This window comes from Helicoverpa armigera, chromosome 10, assembly GCF_030705265.1.
Source record: "Helicoverpa armigera isolate CAAS_96S chromosome 10, ASM3070526v1, whole genome shotgun sequence".
Classification (NCBI taxonomy): Eukaryota; Metazoa; Arthropoda; class Insecta; order Lepidoptera; family Noctuidae; genus Helicoverpa; species Helicoverpa armigera.
Window position 1 is genome coordinate 2,990,885 of NC_087129.1, and position 15,615 is coordinate 3,006,499.

Below are 15,615 nucleotides of genomic sequence, written 5' to 3' on the forward strand. Positions count from 1 at the left end.
TCCGAAAATTAAACCCAAATATGGGACTGTTAGCTTCCTCCATTAGATAATTCCTGGAAGCAGGCGATGAAGTTGGTTCAGAATTTGACAAGTTAATTACTATGTTGAGCTGTATACTAGTAAAGCATTGAACGTAGGATATCGTGTAAAAGCCTGTCTATACTTTCGAGGAAAATACTGTTCCAAACTACTAGTAATTTACATATATGTCTGATCGAAAATCACTATTACTCACACACAAGGTAAGTGTTAGAAACTTTTTCCACAATTCCACAATTAACATAAAAACCTCTTTTCTATTCATAAACGTAAAAATCCATAGAGTGGAAAGAGAAGCCATTGGGCTAATGAAACACCGCGGCGGCGTTAATGAGCCATACAGAGCGCATTCGATATGTTACACCAACTTATAGTGGGTAAACTACTTAATACGAACTACCGTATTGCTCGTAGATTTTTATAAAGGGTTGTTTCTCATAAGGAACCACTTTTAACTTCTGTACTACTGTTTTCTATGTTCTGTTTTGATTTCTGTGTGTTGTGTGTTGTTCGGTAGTATATTAGTAGTACAATGATAGGATGATATGGTTAAAATATAGCATAGTTATATAACAATACCGGCACCTAGTTACAAATGAGAACGCAAGCATAAGCTTCGTAGCACTACGTAGCAGCGTAGCAGCGTAGCACATTCGTAGCCCTTCAATTTGTTATGTAAATGCATCTTTTGTCCGTCCATCCGTCCGAAGCGAGCACTCTATAAATTTGTTCGAATACCGCTGGGCGTGGGGATTTCGAGCAATTTCGTACAATTGCCGTTCTCTGGACTAGTGCTATTTGCTGTTGTCAAGGTTACGGCGGAAAGACGGTCCTAGTGGTAAGCTATTGTCGTGTCATATGATGAATCAGTTTATTAGGGACTGTTGTATTATCCTATGATCGTAGTTACAAACGACGGTCATTGTAGTAATTTTCTTCTCTTGTATTAAACAACTTAAACCTTGCATTAGACACGAAAATAAGCTAAGATTTATCAAGGACACAAGAAAATTTGATACAGCAACTGGTTGTAAACATTAAAAAAACTTCAAATAGTAAATAATTTTACCTTTAACATATAAAATATAATAACCCACTTCACGCACAAAACTAGCAGCAAAACGCAATAATTCCGAAGGCAATATAGCTTCAGTAAAGCGTTGATAACAGTGAAATGGTGTAACACAGCCCAGGAGAGCAATAGCGTTATCTACCGCCGTCCCAATCACAGCTAATAACGCATTATTCCAACTGATATATTCGTACTAGATCATTTCCATTTTATGTGCTTTATTGCTAGGTTAATTTGGAAATTATTAAATTGTAATATTAGCAGTATAGTTAGTCTAATATTAATAGTTAGACACATTTGAATTGTAAGTACAACTTTAGCAATATACATTTTTAAGTGCACCCAAACCAAACTTCGTAATATCGCTATAGGTATTAAAAGGTCATAACTTAGTATATTATCATAAAATAAATAATACTAGAAGAGTATAGAACTAAAAACATGCCGCGCCAGCCTCATGTAAAATTCGAGAAGATGATGTTAACTTTATACAATAAAGTGAAATGTAGACTTTAAACATCATGGTTAACTATAATGATGCTTCCAAACTCATTTCGATCAAAAACAATAAAACCTAACCCAAAAATATTATCAATCATCACCCCTATCATTCACAATCAATCAATCAATCACTCTATTCAGTTGTAACAAACGCATTGAATACGTTAATAGGTTAGCAATCATCAAATCATCGGCCAGTCATCGAATCATCGGCCATTGTGTGCAGGGTGGGGCCTCTGAGCCTCTCAATATGCAAATTGTGCAGCCACCGAAAGCCTAACTGGCCATTGTAGGGAACGACCAACGACCTGGATCGGTATAAACGGCTTTAGGTGCCGTCTGAGAGAATGCTACGTTGTGTGCTGTTTTTAGGGGGGGCTCATTTTTGGAGTTATCGAAAATTCAACAGATGAATAATTATTGAAGAAAGGAGGTACATGAATTGGAAAAGACGGCTTTGTAAAGAAACATGATCCTTAAAGTCTGGTGGTAATCACCAATCTGCCTTGAGCAAGCAGCAGTGGCATAGTTAAAATGACAGACAGACAGACAGAATCAGAGTTCTCTAAATGTTAGTCTCTACAGATCCCTAAAATTCAAAGATTCAAGAAGAAGGACGGCGCGGTCCTTAAAAATATTGATTAGAGGATGTTATTATGATTGCATATTTTTTATTGTAAATTATTAAAAAAACTGACTTTACTTTATACATTTCCCAAGTTCAGAAAGTCACATTCCTAACTGGATATTTCCTTAAATAAGTACGTGTAACACAGCCAGGCGTGCCGGTACCGGATATTGACATTGCCGCTATTTCCGCCGCCCGATGTATGGACAGAATAAATACTGCACGGAATTAGGGCGAACACTACAAAATATGACCGACGATACGATTCTGTTTGTAAAAAATAGGAATGATAAATTTTTAATAAATTATTTTTAAACCTGACCTCGAGCTCTTGTCATGTGATCGATAGCGCACACAATTAAGATATCAAGGATACCTAATTATTTTCAAATAGTGTGAGTATGTGATACAGCACTTAAAACTATGTATAAAGCTAAAAGAAAAACCGATGATAGGTACATAAATTTTTTAGGTACAAGGTACATAAAAGCTTTCTCCATCTAATTAAAAATCAGCTTTCTACCAAGACGCAAACTTACAAAAAGCATTCAGGTGTTAAAACAAATAAAGTCGCAGATATTAAAAATAATACCCAAAGAGACACTCGAAATTAAAACGTAGAAAACTTCAGAAGAAATTTCCGACAAGTTTTAAAAGCATTTCCCGGTTTATTTACGCGTAATGATTAACATTCATCATGTAAATTGTGATAACTTGTTAAATCGAAATGTAAGACCGAATCGAGAATTCCCAAGAAGAGAAAAAAAATAACTTATTCTTGAATATCTCCGTTTTATACTTCATAAACTTCGCGATTAAGATTTCCACTCTGGTTTAGAAAAAAAAACTTTTCCATTTATCTTTTCAATTTCTTTTTTACATATTAAACAGGATACTTTTGCTTAATAAGTATTAATATTTATAAGACGCCGCGAATTTGTGAATTTTGTTTAAGTGTTTAATTATGAAGATGGGAAGCATTAAAATCATAAATTTGTTGTATCGTAATCTGCATAATATGCGTGAAAAATTAGAAAGAATATATAAAAGTTTAATTAGAAATACATTTTTGTTGTTTGAATTTAAAACAACAATTAAAGCGACTTTGTAAATGTAAGAAAACAGTACATAGCATAGCAATGAGCAAATCAAACTTCTTTTAAAATATTTCACATAATCCAATTACACATTGATACACAGTTAATGGTAAATTAATTAACTCTTCAATAACACAAATAAAATTACCTCTATAGCTAAAAAACGCACTCAGGCATACGTAATTACGATTTTATTAACCAGCCCATTCAATTAAAGTAACTAATGGGTGCCCATAATAATAATTTATTCAATGAGGCATGACATAATAATACCACAGAAACATAATTCCATTCACATTCCAAATGATTTTATTACAAAGATCGGTGACCTCTTAAGATGAAAAATCTTTCAATTGCATTGAATAATCTTTTCAATCTCGAATGAAATAAAGATTTGATCCCATACCACGGGGTATTACGCATTAATTTGTGGAGCTCATGAGAAATGAGCAAATGTATTACGGTATTATATGGTTACGATATCGAATATGAGTATATTTGTAAGGATTTCCGCGTATTTCTGATTAAAAGAAGCTACTTTACCAAATACCGTACTACAATAAAGTTAAAAAAGTATTGGAAAGGACATATATCTATTGAAATTTTGGCAAAACGTAATCATTCATTCTAACTAATTTATTAAATTGTGATGATAATCAGAACCAGACTGTGTCCAATAAAATTAAAACAAGTCGGCATTAAAGCAAACAGGCTTTAGATTCTTATAACAGCACATAAATATTGTCAGGAACACAATGACGCATTTCCCTCGACTCCACATGCACGCAGACTGTGAGGCGTACATTCTACCACTATAGGACCTCCACCCCAGCTCACTACGGATTAATTAATTCATTGAATACGCTCAAAAAAAAAGCCAATACTAATGTTTCCCGTTTTACTGATGCACAGACATCTTTTCATGCTCCCCGATTGCGGAAAATAAAATGTATCTCCTCCCCGTCAGTTTTAGTAAAAGAACCATTTGTATATGAAACGGCCATTACCATTAGCTGCCGTTTCAGTTCGCCATTGATGGCCAGCCCCTCGGCCATTCAGTGTCCGATGCACGCGTATTATGTTGAGTTCATTACATTGTGCCAGCCCCATAGGTGTGCACGCGTAATGGGGAATCGACAGCGCAATACTTTGTACACACAAGAAATAATCTATCGAGTTTATGTGAAAAGAATTGAGACTTCTTATCTGGGAATGACAGGGGAATTACGAACTTGAGTAGCTTACTTGTAGGTATTTGCTCAACAATATTATACCTGAAGATTATACCGTAGTTGGATTAGATAATAACCATTATAACCAGCTAATTATAACCATGTTCTGTGTAACCTAATATCAGAGTTGTTGGCTTGGTTAAACAGAGCTAGTGTGCTTTAACTGCACTAAAATTATTAACAGGAATTGGTTAATCTGAAGCTTTGCAGGTATGAGGTTCGGAGTACTGAAAAAGAAGATATAAGGGTCATCTACAGATTATCTCATACTATAATTCAAACAATTTCTAATAATATCTACGTACGGCTAAAGTATTGCACCTGAAAAGTGCCTTCAGAAATGAATAACCGCATCGAAAAAGTTAGAGGTTAGTACAAAAAATACCTGTAAACTTTTTATTGCCACTCAATACACGTAAAACTCCATGACATCAAACAAAAAACATCCCCATAACATATGTTTATTTTATGCACAAAATTCCAAACACGAGTGGAAATCTGAAATCCTCTTACTGGAATACTTCTCTCTCATTGATATACTGTAGCAATAGCCAGTGTGGACTTTGCATTATCACCGGCCATGTTCAAGACGATTTGAATTTCAATACAGCCGAACTGTCCCGGCATGGTGGATCATGTAGCCAACATAATAACGGAGTTAAGCATCATAATATTGGCATTATGGTTTTGCTGATACGATAGTTGATTGCTGTTTCTTGTTCGATGATAGTTTAGTTAATCTATAGTTGGGAGTGTGAATGTGATTAATATAAACACCATTTTAATTGAGTAGGAATCATGTTCCCAGTTTTCGTTAAATAAAATGTCATTATATCCGTCTCATAGGTACCTACCGCAATTTCTTAAATTGCAATACCCAAACTTACAGCGGCTCAGAGTACATAAGCAGCCTTATGTCAGCTTACCGAATAAAAATAAACATCATATAAAATATCTCGTTTTAAAAGGCAACGCTCGTGACATCGCGAGCCGACGCGTATCGTCTCAGTATATAATACACAGTTGTCCGGTCGCCGATCTTAAACAATAAATCTATTGGCGTCCGAAAGGGGCTTAGCCGGTCCCCTTGGCTTCTCTTTGTAAATTCCCTGTTCGTATCTTTTCGCTCGAATGGCGACTTTATCTTCGGGACTGTATTGGCTTCGATGGAAAATGTATGGTGTGGAATTAAGACCGTCTCTTGTTTGGTACGTATTTATTTTTTTGAAGGGCTTTTTTGGTAAGTTTTATCTTAATTTATTGTGACAAAAATTACGAAAAAAGCTATAATTACATTCCCAGATTTTGTATAGCATTAAGAAAGATATAAAAAACAGGTCGTTAAGTCTTGTGTCCAAATCATGACTTTTGGAAGAGAACCCAAAGGGTCAAACCTATACATCCACGTGGCGCTAAACTCCAAAAACTATAAACAGAATCACAATAAACGCCACCAAAAAACGCACAGCAGAAAATACAAAAAAAACCCGCTCACGATCGACCAATTGCGAATTTTAAAAGGGAATTGCTCCAATTTCGTTCTGCTATGGAAGAGTGCGCAAACTTATTAGCAAGCGACCGTTGGGTTATCGGCAATCTTCCTTTACTTTTTTCAGGTGATCGGTAGTACGAGATTGATTGGACCATCGCGATTGGACGATGGCCTCGTGACTCATTTTAGACGTCACCAACTGAATTCTGCGATGTTTTTTAACGATTGCCGATTGCGTTTTTAATGAATGAAGGATTTGTTGATGTCGTTTACGGGAATTCGTCAATCTTTGGTGTTGGTTTTTGTTTCGTTTGGGCTGTGCGCTTTTCGGAAGAGCCATCTGAATGCAAGCGCTTTTCTGCACTTGAAAGAAAATTAAACATTTGATGGCTCGGGATATTCTTTACCTTCGACTGATGAGACAAAAGTAATTGTATATGACGATGCCGTTTCTAAATAACGATGAATAGTAAGGATATGTGAAATTATCACATACCTATAATAACTCTTGACTTGAGGCATTCGTTGACACACACTAAAATACATAATTTATCATTTTAAACCTCAATCTCGATATCTATGAAGCCTGTAACAGCTACCTGTAGATAACATAACTACTGCATCCATTAGGAGTCAAACTAGCATATTGTAATGTAGAAACCAATATTCAAATTATCGAGCTATAAACTTTTACATACAACTAGTAAACACAACATATCTTCCCCTATTTATTTATTCGGTAACACAAAAGACATATCTCTGTAAATGTTAATAGGATTTACGCGACGTTCGTTACGTAAAAATGTTAAGCCACAAACGTGCACACATCTCCGCCAACAACATTAGAATAATTGATTAACTAAACGCAAAGAGAAATAATCGCGATTCAGCGTTTTATCAACTAAGGCACGTTGGACGGTTGCGGACGAACGACTGTTTTGTACCACGATATAGTGTTACGACATGGTGAAAAATCGGGCTATAAAATTGTAACTTGAAGTACCTTGATTAAGAAACGACTGGCTAAAAATAAGATTCAACCCAATTTCATTAAATTGATCTACTGACTTTTTGAGGATTAAAAGTCTTCATTAAAATGATAATTAAGGCCTAATTAACAATATCACGACTAAACATATCGATACAAATCTAAAGACTACAACCAGCCTAAATCTCTTCCGTGCCAGGAAAAATGATTTATAAAAGCTCGCTTCGCTATACACGTCCCTTTCTCTCTTTATTTCAGTCCATACATCTATCCTTGTCTATACTAGTCCAATTTCACAGGCGGCTGGTTGCTTCCGTAGGACCTCGGTAGTAATGCCTCTATTGATTAAGAAACGTGAATATTCATTCAATTATATGGTAGCGCGGCTCCCAGATGAAACCTCGTGGGTTATGGTTTTAAAGGGTATTTACCTACTTTATTCTGAAGGAAAATATTTGAGCTACGCTATTGACGTTGTCGGTCCTCACTTAGTGGTTTGTTTTAGATGGTAGACAGAGCTAATCTGGATAAAAGGTGGGTATTATTAAGTTGGTTTGACTTGCTATTTTGATTAAAAAAATAAGCAGACGAGTTAAATTGTTCATTTCTGTAACCTAGTACGTATATTCTACGTGAAGAATTTGGACATACCACATAAACACAGACAGTTTAACTGTTTATTTCGCTTCTGTGAGACAGGCAGCTTTAATCAGACAGTCTGTGCAAACAAACACGTATTTCTGTATAACATACAGCCAATACGCGAACGACAAATACGTCTTCATTATTCATTTCCCCAATACGTACGTAAGCAAACAAAAATATTCATCGAGGATGTGGAAAAAGATTTCTTTCGTCGCAATATGTAGGGAAGGCGGCAGAAGCGGAGGTTTCCGCACAATCTATCGTCAGTATAATGGAGCTGTTAAAGACAATATGCTAGGAAACATATTGGATGCAGCCCGACGAATGTGTAAGCGAGCGAGCGGAGACGACCTGAGAAACCCGCGGCGCACCAAGCGGAAGAATTTTATAAGACGCTCAAATATTCTATTCATGCGTTTGAATTTGTTGACGATTCGGTCTTGAAAACCTTGAAGCTTCATGTTCTTGCTAAAGAGTGATTTGTAAGGTTTAATGAATGACTAAATATATGTAAAGTTAGGATGCCATCTTCAGAGAGCGATTTTGGTTAAATGTGTGACTTTGAACAGAAAAATAATTGCCCTCCAATTCTCTGAAATAACAACACTCATTATAAAACAATCATAACTGGCAATCAGGAGAAAATCGATCAATCTTTACGTACAGGTAATGGTTATGGTTAGTACATAGTTGATAGGCTAGAATTTATAGCTTATTAGGGAAATGGCGACAGCAAGCGTCAGACAAATAATGAAGTCCAAAGAGATGAAAATATTCGTTAGCTTATTTGCTTTAAAATGAGGATATAGCAAGTGACACAAATCCGTAATCATGTGGGCCACCATCATCTTGTAGGCCTTTGTTTTTTATGTGAAAATGAGTAGGCTAAAAGCAATAAATAAATACTTTTGTTTGACTTATATACGATTGCATCCAGTGTGCCCCTCAGTTTAGCTGGCGATAAATCCATAGCTACATCTGGGCAGGCGCTCGGTTCAATTTTATTACTATTCTCTCTGCCGCCGACTTATTCGATTCAGCCGTCAAAGCGGCCCGTCCTACGAACCTCGGTTACATTATCTCTTCGCTTTAGACGGTTCTCACCAGCTTATCTTCGCCTCACTCTTTGAGCACCAGATTCTGCATACAGTTACATAGATTGATAATCCAAATTGTTTCGCGTAACAACTTTTTGATAGGATTTTTTCAGGTGCTGAGCTTGAAGATTGCGCTTTGTATGAAGTTTGCTGTCTCATGAATAAGGTTATAACTTTTAAGAAGAAAATATTATGTAGCTACTTATGTTTCTCTTATGCTTCACATTACCAGGTTGAACATTTAGCCACTATGGAGCGATCACCGCGAACTTGACCATGAATTTATTCATGTTTGTTCTCTGACCAAGATCTCATTTCTATGCAGGTGTTTATTTTATGTTGCATTTTTTCGATCAAGAGGTTATAAATAAGAAAATTTATAGCCACATAAAATGCTTTACGCAATCAATAAAACGGTTCATATCAAACAAAAGTGTGCAGTTTATTTTTATTTTATTTTGTATTTTTTCACTTAATCCAATGTTTAGGTTTAAGTATTTAGTAATTTTGATATTTAGTTTTGTAATATTAAGGAGTCGTTGTCAAGTAACATTTAATAGTTTGAATGAGAAATTAGTTTTTGTAAGCATATTTTTGATTATATTTTTATCATTCACGTTTTACACAGACACATAAATCCTACTTCCTAGAAAGTACAACAAAAAACACTTGTTATGATATGGCTATGCTCATACAGGAAGATCTTGTAACTTTACCTTGATTTATCCCTAGCTGTGGCCTGATAGTAAACTAACCATTCTTTCTTACAGACTCTAATAAAACTGAAACCAAATGAAAACGTGGTGGCATCTGAGCTGTTAGTTCGTTTCTCACTATGCAAGCTCGCGGCGGTAGCCACGGGAGACACGAAAGAGGATCTGATGACACTTCTAGGTTACAAAGATGAGAGAAGTGTAAGTGACACATTTCTGTTCACAGAGTCATAAAGATGAGTGGAGATGCCATAATGGAGGTAGGTCAGGCGCCTTCATCTAGATCAAATTATTACCGTGAGCAGAGCATGACCAAAACTTTCAGTTACGAGTGAACTAACGAGGCGTTCGGGTTCTTTGAGACATGTCACCGTATCTAGTGGTCATAAGCGCGACTGATGAATCCGGGGCAAATCCATGGTGCTGAGTATTGGAATTTGATAGAAGTTTACCAGAAACTATGTAAAGAAGTCGATTGATATCAATAGGTTTATTCTATGCAAAAGTGTTAAGAGTAAAGAGGGGCTAATTTTTACTTATGCAACAAGCGTACCAAACCAACGTATCACGCCACGAAGTTATCCATCCATATAAATATAATTTGTATGAATAAAAAGTGTAAATGTTGTTTGCTTCACAGTTAAAACCCTGTTACACGAGACTAAGAGAATCTCTGAAGACAATGACAGAGAGTGACCTGACATTGATTAACAGAATATTCGTGGACTACTCTAAAGAAATAGATCCAAACTTTATCAATAATTCTACTGAAAAATTTGGAGTGCAAGTGGAACAAGTTGGTTTTACCTATCCTGTGGCAGCTTTGGCACATATTAATAAAATGGTTGGTGTTTGATTGATTTTATTCTACTGATGTGTTTTATATACAATTAGATTTTTATAAAGTAAAGAAATCCCCACTCAATGGAAGACAAACTTGAGGCAGACCAAGAAAGCGCTACCTGGCGAGAAGAATAGTAATTTTCCTCGCCTATTAGATAAAATGCGTTTTTGACAGGGAAGGAACGACAATGGTGAGGGAAGCGTCTGCCCAGCAGCACATACGCTACTAAAAAGTTATAGTTTTCACAAAGCATAAGGCCTAGCATTAGGAAAACGACGTGACTCAATAATCTGGCCAAATATCTTTCGATCACATCACACTTTTAAGTAAACTCCAGCGATAAATTCAAGGTAAGCCAAAAAGATGACTAATATTTTCTCTGCGTACTTTTCAGATTAGCGCCATAACATACAAAAGAATAGCAGATATTTTAGACGCTGATGATATAGACAGAAAAACTAAAATGATAATTGTTAACGGAGCTCATTACAAAGTAAGACTTTTATCATTATTTTTTCTCTATATTCAGCACACCAATAATGTTCTTCAAAGACATATTCGTATTTTCATTTCTGATCTGCAACTTTTGTAATTTGACTCAAATATTTCATAACTAGCTTTTCTGTTTCTGCTGTGAGAGAACTACTTTCCACACTCGGATAAAAACTAACCTAATTCTTTCCGCAAGAGGTTAACTGTGTGCTAAATTTTATTTAAATCAATTCGCAAGTTTTGGTGTATAAACGTGACAGACAGAGCTACTTTCATTTAAGGATAATTATTAGATTTTTGAAAATTATATTTTATAGGGTACCTGGGAATTCCCATTTGATTACCGGCTGACTAAGGTGAAGGAGTTCCGTCACATTGATGGAAAGGTATCCAAGGTACCGATGATGACCAAGATGGATTCTTTCATGTTTGTAGCGGCTGGAGATTGTAAGGTTAGTATGCCGAAACAATTTATCAATAGTTATGACAAATTCATGAAAAAAAATGTAAGGAGAACAAAGCAATTTGAATGTTGCCTTATTTTTCTTCCTATTCTAAGAAACCAGGCGAATTAGAAAATCTACTATTATAACAACATAATTATTCTCCACAAATTACTTTTGAGTACCGCGAAATCTCTGAAATCAGAAGTTTTCTAAGAATTATCTTTAGTCATTATTTAAAAACCTGAGTTTTCTTTCGACCGCACGGCACCTTTATTTCTCCTGATGATTTTCGTTCAAACTACCCTAAAATATTATTTAATTTGTCTCAGGCCATAAATCTCAAGTTTGGAAGTTGGCGGGCATCTATAACAATTGTAATACCCAACAGTGCTCGTGAATTTCCGAAGCTGATTGACAAAATTAGCGAAGAAAGGCCTTATGTGTACAGCCTTGTAAAGAGCATGAAGTCAAAGTATTTGAATGTGCTCATACCAAGATTTAAAATAAGAACTTTTGTTGATTGGTCCGGATTCCTACAAGGGGTAACGTTCGATTTTTAATTACCTTTTGAAATTGGAAGCACATTTTCGGCTCTCGCTGAAAATCAGCGCTGAGGCTTTTGTCCCGTATAGGGTCTCAGGTCTCAGCATTATGCTGAGCGAGGGCCGTTTCACGCGGGTGTGACACGTATTTCCCGTTATGTACCTTCTTCTCGTGCTGTGTCTCTTATCTTTTTTATATCCATTTTTTTTGTAAGTCCGTGTGTCACACGAGTGAATAAATGTATTTTCTTTCTTTCTTTTTCTTTATTAACACGCGTTTATGATTAGAATAAATATTATGATTCTCTTCTGTTTCAGTTGGGACTGTATTCTCTTTTTAATACGAACTCCTCGGATCTGGTCGGTATATACAAGAAAGAGTATCGGAACCAGACCATCGGCTTGAGTAAAATCAAACAAAAAATATTCTTGCAAATTGATGAAATGGGTGTTGCCAGATTTAAACCTCGTAATAATATTTATTTGAATTAAAAATTATTTAATTTGAAGCTTGTTGTAAAGTTGTGCAGTAAACTCTATTTCGACAACAGTTTTTTTGCTGTTCGATACTGTTTGATACTCTGATCAAAGTTTATTTAAAATCATCCATTTTTGCAGAGATTTGTGTAGTCCTTCTATCACATACTGCCCAATAGGGAAAAAATATAATTCTAGTATTTCAGCCTCATTGATATCTTTTCAAAATGCAAAGAATTTTACCAAACTTAATTTCGTAATTTATATGAGACGAAACGGAGAAGAAGGACAAATAGCTCATTGTGTAGCTTCTATTACACTATTGGGTACCTATATTATGGTGTTTTAATAACTTTCACAGATCCACATATGGACTTGGGACCCCCAAAAGGATCAAAGGCCCCAGATGTACCAGTATTCATAGCGGATAGACCGTTCTACTTCGAGGTCACGTGGGACTTCGAGAATGCTCGATATGAAATGTTTACCGGTGTATATTATGGGCCGGAGTCAAACAATATCATACCAAAGTGAGGAGCAAAGCGATCGCAGCTGTACCTAGAAGAAAAACTGTTAAATTACCTAATTTAAATATTGGACTAGATTTATTTCAAATAATGGGGTTGTTTTATTATCCTTATATTCAATTGCTTTCGTCATGCGTATCTGAGTTATATTTGATACAGTAATTCATCATCATCATCTTCCGAGCCTTTTCCCAGCTCAGTCAGCTTCCAGTTTAAAAGGATGCAGCTGAGTACTTTTGAGACATTAAGTATAAGAATTAAATATGGTGACAAGAAATAAATGAACTTGTTTACATAAGATTCTGGTAGGGATATATTCAGATCACATCAGATCTATGGCATACTTAAGCTTCTTAGCTAGCCGTTTCTTAAGTACCTGGAAAAGGTCTATATGAAATTAAACCCTTTGACTTAAGTAACAATTAACAACACCAATCACCAAAGTACATCGCCCCTTCAAAAACTGCTCCATCATTCCACAATAATGACTCTAAATTGACGGCGGCTATTTCACAAGGAATTCATTTCAACCCCTTCGCAGTCGGACTAGTAGCTAGTAGTTTGTAATTAGGGCTCCATTTGCAGTACAAAGCGTGCGAGACACGTGGCCAGCTAGTTAGCTATGATTGTGTTATGTTACGTCATTCGAGAACTTTCGTTTAAATATTTGAATAGAATTTTCGTGCTTGGATGCAGATGTACTCACATTTGGTATTTAGCATTTATTTGTTACAACGTAATCGTGTGTAAAAAGTTGAATTTTATAAAGAAAAATATAAAAAAATGCATCATGAATTAGTAACGTATTTAGTGAGCTGTTACATTTTAACATTCTATGAAAAAATACTCTTGGATTCGGGATGAAGTGTTTTAGGTTGGAGTTGTTATTTCACTATCTCATCATTGGCGTGACATATAATGCTTGAAAATACACAGTACACAAATAGTACAAAAACACCTGAACTACTTACATTCAGTAACACTAATTTACCCATCTTTTCTCAAAACCAAACTTTTCATTTCAAACATGCAGGAACTTAAAAAAAAAAACATCACACCACTTGCCAACAATAACGAATCTACTTCTAAAACCAGCTAATCATAAAGGCATTGTCTATAAATCAGTAATAGGTTTGGGGTAAGCTTCTCGACCTAATCCGACAGCCAAGTCCGAAGTACTGCAAGTCAACTGGATTCCGACCAGCGGGGAAATCGGCTTTGTCTGCCTCGAAAAACGGAATAAACTTCAGGTGTCAAACTGGTCAATATTAGCTGGGAATTGTAAGGTTTAGATGAAAAGTTTGAGGGATATATTAGAATGAGTATAATTTTTATGTCAATAATGTTAGCGTCCCTTTATTGAGGACTAAAACTTTGAAGACTCATAACTAACTAAAAACTTGTAAAGTCGATAATAATATGAAGAGTATCGACACTGCACTTGAAAGGTATACGCAAATTGACAGAACTGTTCCTTGTAAAAAAGTTGTTGTTACAAGTTGTAAGTTACACTGGGTCCTATCATAAAGAAATTCGTGAAAAATATGATCTCAACAAAACATATATTATGTCTTAAAGACTGTTGTCTCAGTTTTAAGATATAGACCAACAATCAAACAAGCAACCTCTTTAAGTATCTTCTAATGAAAGATCTCTCCAAGTTCTTTCTATTAAGACCACCTTATCATAACAATCTTCAAGCTCCAAACACCATAAACTTACCATTAATTCGGCGCTACCAACAGCAGCAACGAGAACGTACCAGTACCGCCAACCGCACCTACATCAAGCCGTTACGTACTGTTACTGGTACAAGTCATATTGGGCCCTGTCATAAAGGAACAAATGAAAAATATGATCACAAAAAAACATGTCTTAAAGCTGTTGGGTCACAAAAATGGAAACCGTTGAAAACCGTTTAAAGATACAGACCACCAATCAAACAATCAACCTTTTAATAAAAGATTTGCGGTTCTCCGAAGTTCTTTCTCCTAAGAGCACTTAATCATAACCAAGTATTCATCATAACAGTCTTCAACTGTTGTTTTAATTCTTTTTAGACAATGTTTGAAGACAACGACCACCAAATCAAACTGCCAACTTCTCACCCTTCTTCAAAGATCAAAGATGTCTATCCATCATAACAATCCTGAAGCTCCAAACACCGTAAACCCAACATTAATTCGGCGGTACCAACAGCAGCAACGAGAACGTACCAGTACAGCCAACCGCACCTACATCAAGCCGTTAGGTACGGTGCGCAGAAAAATTGTGCGCCGCGCGTACAATGACAGCGGGTCATTTGTTAATTCGCTGAAATATGGTGGCAGGCGACGGCTATTCATTATAAGGCCGGCTCGTTTGCGCCACACGTGTGGGCTGGTAGTGGCAGAAGGTGCATGGAGTTTGAATATGGAATGCAATTATTTCAATTGTTTTTTTTTTTTGGTTGGTGAAGGCCGGTGGTGTGTGTTGGTTTTGATGACGTGACCTAAATGTGTTTGATTGTAATGCGCGTTTTTAGTGGTACAATTAATTTTGCACAAAAAGATAAATGGACTATGAATCATAATTCTGATTCAGGTACAAAAGAAGGAAATCTATTCATAAGGTATATAATCTGTAAAAATAAAAGAGAGAGAAGACAAAAGCTTTATTTAGCTCTATTTAGTGAACTATTTTAGCTTTAGCTACAGTTAAAAATACACAATTTATATTTATTGCAAGTTGTTTCACAAACTCTCCAACAATTAAACATCCCAACTTCATCTGCTAACCGTACA

The 15,615-nt window shown here is 35.8% G+C and overlaps 1 protein-coding gene across 1 annotated transcript; it reads left to right on the top strand.

Annotated features, from left to right (window-relative positions):
• The first annotated feature begins 9,178 nt into the window (after positions 1–9,178).
• On the top strand, positions 9,179–12,904 carry LOC110374421 (antitrypsin). The gene is made up of 8 exons (XM_021332121.3): positions 9,179–9,373; positions 9,562–9,705; positions 10,145–10,348; positions 10,743–10,841; positions 11,158–11,292; positions 11,616–11,828; positions 12,147–12,297; positions 12,667–12,904. The coding sequence occupies exons 1-8, from the start codon at positions 9,272–9,274 to the stop codon at positions 12,837–12,839; spliced, it is 1,221 nt and encodes a 406-aa protein (XP_021187796.3). The 5' UTR covers positions 9,179–9,271; the 3' UTR covers positions 12,840–12,904.
• The last annotated feature ends 2,711 nt before the right edge of the window (positions 12,905–15,615 follow it).

What these genes read in the sequence shown, in the direction of transcription:
- LOC110374421 (XM_021332121.3), top strand. Translation starts at nt 9,272, where the DNA reads ATGTTTAGGTTTAAGTATTTAGTAATTTTGATATTTAGTTTTGTAATA. An exon ending in TGGCACATATTAATAAAATG is followed by an intron (nt 10,349 to 10,742) that starts GTTGGTGTTTGA and finishes CGTACTTTTCAG; the next exon opens with ATTAGCGCCATAACATACAA. An exon ending in TTAACGGAGCTCATTACAAA is followed by an intron (nt 10,842 to 11,157) that starts GTAAGACTTTTA and finishes TATATTTTATAG; the next exon opens with GGTACCTGGGAATTCCCATT.